The 4,018-nt window shown below is 49.2% G+C and overlaps 1 protein-coding gene across 1 annotated transcript; it reads left to right on the top strand.

Annotated features, from left to right (window-relative positions):
* Window positions 1-42: 42 nt before the first annotated feature.
* On the top strand, window positions 43-783 carry VDBG_01383 (O-methyltransferase; the record flags this gene model as incomplete). The annotated part of the gene is made up of 2 exons (XM_003009654.1): window positions 43-526; window positions 578-783. The coding sequence occupies 2 exons, from the start codon at window positions 43-45 to the stop codon at window positions 781-783; spliced, it is 690 nt and encodes a 229-aa protein (XP_003009700.1).
* Window positions 784-4,018: the final 3,235 nt, after the last annotated feature.

The following is a 4,018-nucleotide window of genomic DNA, read 5'->3' as shown; positions in this document are numbered from 1 at the left end:
CCACTCTGCCTGACCTCGTACTTCACACACCCAGCCCCCACCATGGCTGTCGACCACGATCTGATTAACACAACCCTCGCGTCAATCCAGGCCAGCCCAGAGGCCCTCGAGACGCTAAGGGAGTTGCACATCAGGGCACTAACCGAGCCCCCTTTCATCAGCACAGGCTCTGACTCCCTCGCTGCCGCCCTCGATAAATTCGTCGCTCTCGACCCCGAAAAGTGCGCCCTCGTGTACCTCCTTCTCAGGGCGAGTGGTGCTAGATTTGTCATCGAAGCCGGCACTTCGTTCGGTTTAAGCACTATTTATCTCGCCTTGGCTGTCGGTCAAAACGCTGCCGCAGCCGGAACCCTGGAGGGAAAGGTCATTGCGACTGAGAACGAGCCGACCAAAGCCGTCAAGGCCAGAGAGAACTGGCGGTCAGCAGGCCAAGATGTCGAAAAATGGATTGAACTGCGGGAAGGAGACCTGCGTGAGACCCTGAAGCCTGATCTTCCCGAACAGATCGATCTTGTTCTTCTTGACAGTGAGTGCCACGGTTGACTCGCAGACGCATCTACTAACGTGGTTTAACCAGTCTGGACGCCACTCGCACTTCCAGCGCTTGAAGCGGTCAAATCAAGACTCCGAGTCGGAGCCACTGTTGTCGTTGACAACTACATTTCGGCCGCGAAAGGTTACAAGGACCTGAGAGCGTACCTTAATGATGAAGCGAATGGGTTCCGAAATACCACGGCTCCTTACTCAGGTGGCCTTCATATCGCCGTCTACCTTGGTGCTTGACCTGTCTTCTGAAGACAAAAAGAGAGGACTGCGACTTGATATGATGGATCAGGCTGTGCGAATCAAGAAAGTGAAAATCCGAATGCCAAATCAATGATGTACACGTTGGATACGCGGAGTCTGCAAGAATGATGAAGCGTCAAAGGTGGCTCTGGTGCATTACACTAGAACCAAACGCATAACACATGCATCATAAGATGAAATTTAGCGCATGCCGCCCAATCCAACCACGACGTGCACAACGCAACATGCAGTGAATTGCACCGAGCAGGGTCATCTCGCTAAATAGAGCTGGATTGGTTTAACGCGAAGACATTTGGACCTGCCCAGCCGCTTCAGGAGAACATTGGTCTCTTGGCGATGGCAACTCCCGTGCAGTAGCCGTCGTCTAAATAATATAACCCATTGTAGAAGATGTGATAGAGCTGCAAGATACAGCCCACAAGAGCCTCGCAATCAAGAGTTGAGAGATTGATGATCGAGGTGAATGTTCCACGCCGGAAAACAAGTATTCTTGGCGGCGTCACCAACGAAGCTTGTAGAAGCCGGGTGGACATGTAAGCTAGCTCTTTGCCTCGGCCAACCAATACTCAGTAGCACGTTAATGCAGGCCGCTCTGCAAACATGCATCAGCCTATGTAGATGAAATTCCGGCATTGATTGGCTGAATAGAGCATACATAGCTGAGCTACACTATTCGCAAGCTTAATCCAGTGAAGTGACAAAGTATGTGATGGGATGTGAGCCACCAGAAGACTTTCACCTTGATATACAGCAAACCCTTGCTTGAAGAGCTTAGTGGGCTGATAATCCCGTGCCGCGCTTACCTGGAGGAGTTTGTGAAGAGTATATGAACGTATCATGGGTATAATCGTGCATCTATTCTTGACCAAGAGGAGTTTTTCTTTTCCTTTTCTTTTTTGGGCGCCGGCTAGGAGCTGTGTCCTATGCAGGAAAGTTGATTTTATGGTATAGAGCTCGAAGCATGGACCAAAGGCTGCTAGATTTTCATGTCGTCCACCCCTACACATATACGCTCCAGAAGGGTCAGTGCTACTTCCGCTTATCCATGCCGCAAGCTTTAAGGAGCATCTGCAGTCTGTTTCGGCACGTATTTCGGGAGGTAATGTCCATTGCTATTGGTGCCCTGTGTTTAACCTCTCCATCTGCGCCTCACAGCTACAGCGACAATGGCATGCTGCCAAGGATGCCGTCACTGGTTGAGATGCGGAATTGGCTGTTTCTGTGTAGTCGAGCAAATTCCACCAAGGGACACGGTATGTAGCAAAAGAAAATCACAACATTTTGATATTGACCTACTGCGGTTATGTTCGGGATCTTCCTCCATGACTCTTTGAGTTCCAATTTTCGAGTTGAATCTTTTTCTTGGACCTATAAAAGATCACAATGTCTTCATACCAAGATGACTTTGATGACAACCAAGACAGCCAAAACATTTATCCACTTGTTACCAAAGACCTTACCCAACCATATTTCAGGAACAATGAAGCTCTCTCTTGCCATCGCCTTCCTCTCCATAGGCGCTGCTGTGGCCGTCCCTGCTTTGGAAACGCTCGAGATTGGCTCCGTCGAATTCTCTGCCGCAGGCAAATATGGCGCCTCGTGCAGCTGCAATTCCGTCAAAGAAAAATGCTACTGCATGCAATGTTCTTACAACCCTCACATGTGTAACATGGTTGGCCCCTTCGGAAAGTGCTAGCTGCAAGGTAAAATAGCCTTCTGGTACACCCCCAGAGCGACTGCTAATAGTTCCAGAATTTACATCAATATCTACACGATTTACGTAACAGTTTGTGCTTAGTTAACAGCTGAGAAGTTTTGTAGTTGTAAGGCAAATGCTCGTATCAAGGAAACGATGAAATGAAAACAAGTCCCACATCAGGTGGGATTTGAGATACTGGGCTAACGAGATGAATGTGATCAAATTTCATTAACCATTACCCTAGATATCCATCAAAGAATGATATACTTCCAGACCAATCCAACTCACCGAAATGTCAATGATTTACTCAGTGGCTGCTTGCGACTTCGAGAAGAAATGTATTTCAAATATGATATCATGGTGGCAGTTGTTTGAAATCTGTTGAGCCTCAACTCAACCCAAGATTCGAAGCACGTGGAAGCATCTTAGTAGCTGGTGAACTTGGTGGCTCACCCTGCTCTTTCATGTCTCGGTCCACTTTCACTCACCGCTGAAGAATTTGGCGCTCAAGCAAGGTCTTAGTATCTCTGCCAGCACTTTCATCTTTCGTCTTTGATCCTTGTCCTGTTGCAGATTATCATGATGTCTCATCGATCAAGACCGAAGGTCCAGTCAACTTCTGGGCGAGGCACGCAGGCTGCGGATGCTGCGAGTGTCGCCTTCTTTCGATAAACTGATATCTCCAAGCCTGTATGAATGACTAAAAACCTGAAAACAACCAGATCACGTCGTGTCACTTACTCTTGCTTATTGCCAACCTTCTTAGACATTTTCCGCAGATATCGTTTATTCTACTTCAAAAATCAGGAAAACTTTGATGAGCCCGAAGATACGTTGCACGACGATCAGATCTTTTCTAGTATGCAAAATTCTCGAGGGTCGACTGGCACCGTTGGCGGGCCATACCGTCCTCAGAGGTATGGCTACGGTGAGCGCTTACCCTGTATTCGTCAATCACGGTTTTGGGCTCTAGGTGCCTTCTCATCATCGCCATTTTCAAGCATCGTTTCCACGTTCCAAAACAGATCAGATCAAGAAACAGGCTTGATCGCACCACAGCGGTCGTTGCTGCTGGCTCGTGACAGCACCGACGAAATAGGGTCTTCTTCAGACTCTGCCACTTCGACTACCTGCCCGACAGCCCTTCAGAGCAGTACGGATGGCATATTCGAACAATTTCAAAGCCCCAATTCCGTTTGTCACGCTACACCACTGCCGCAGGCCAGGATCAGCAGCACCGATGCCCTCCTCTCCGAATTTGAGTCTCACAGCGGCCATACGCCAGCCCGGAGACCCATGCAGCTGGGAGAGCTCCAACCACGGACTACCATATGCTTCCGTCCTAGCAACGCAATTGCTGGCCTCGTCAACCCTCACCAAGACCCATGGCAGGTGACCCGCCTCAAGGCCCAACACGGCATCTCGTCAAATACCGGCGACCCAAGTCTTCCGGGCAATCACAGCGCCGCCATTCCGACGCAGAAAACTGTTCCTTTTGGATCATCGACTTGC

The sequence above is a fragment of the Verticillium alfalfae genome, genomic scaffold (genome assembly GCF_000150825.1).
Source record: "Verticillium alfalfae VaMs.102 supercont1.1 genomic scaffold, whole genome shotgun sequence".
In the NCBI taxonomy this organism is placed as follows: domain Eukaryota; kingdom Fungi; phylum Ascomycota; class Sordariomycetes; order Glomerellales; family Plectosphaerellaceae; genus Verticillium; species Verticillium alfalfae.
This window is presented reverse-complemented; position numbering and strand designations above follow the sequence as displayed.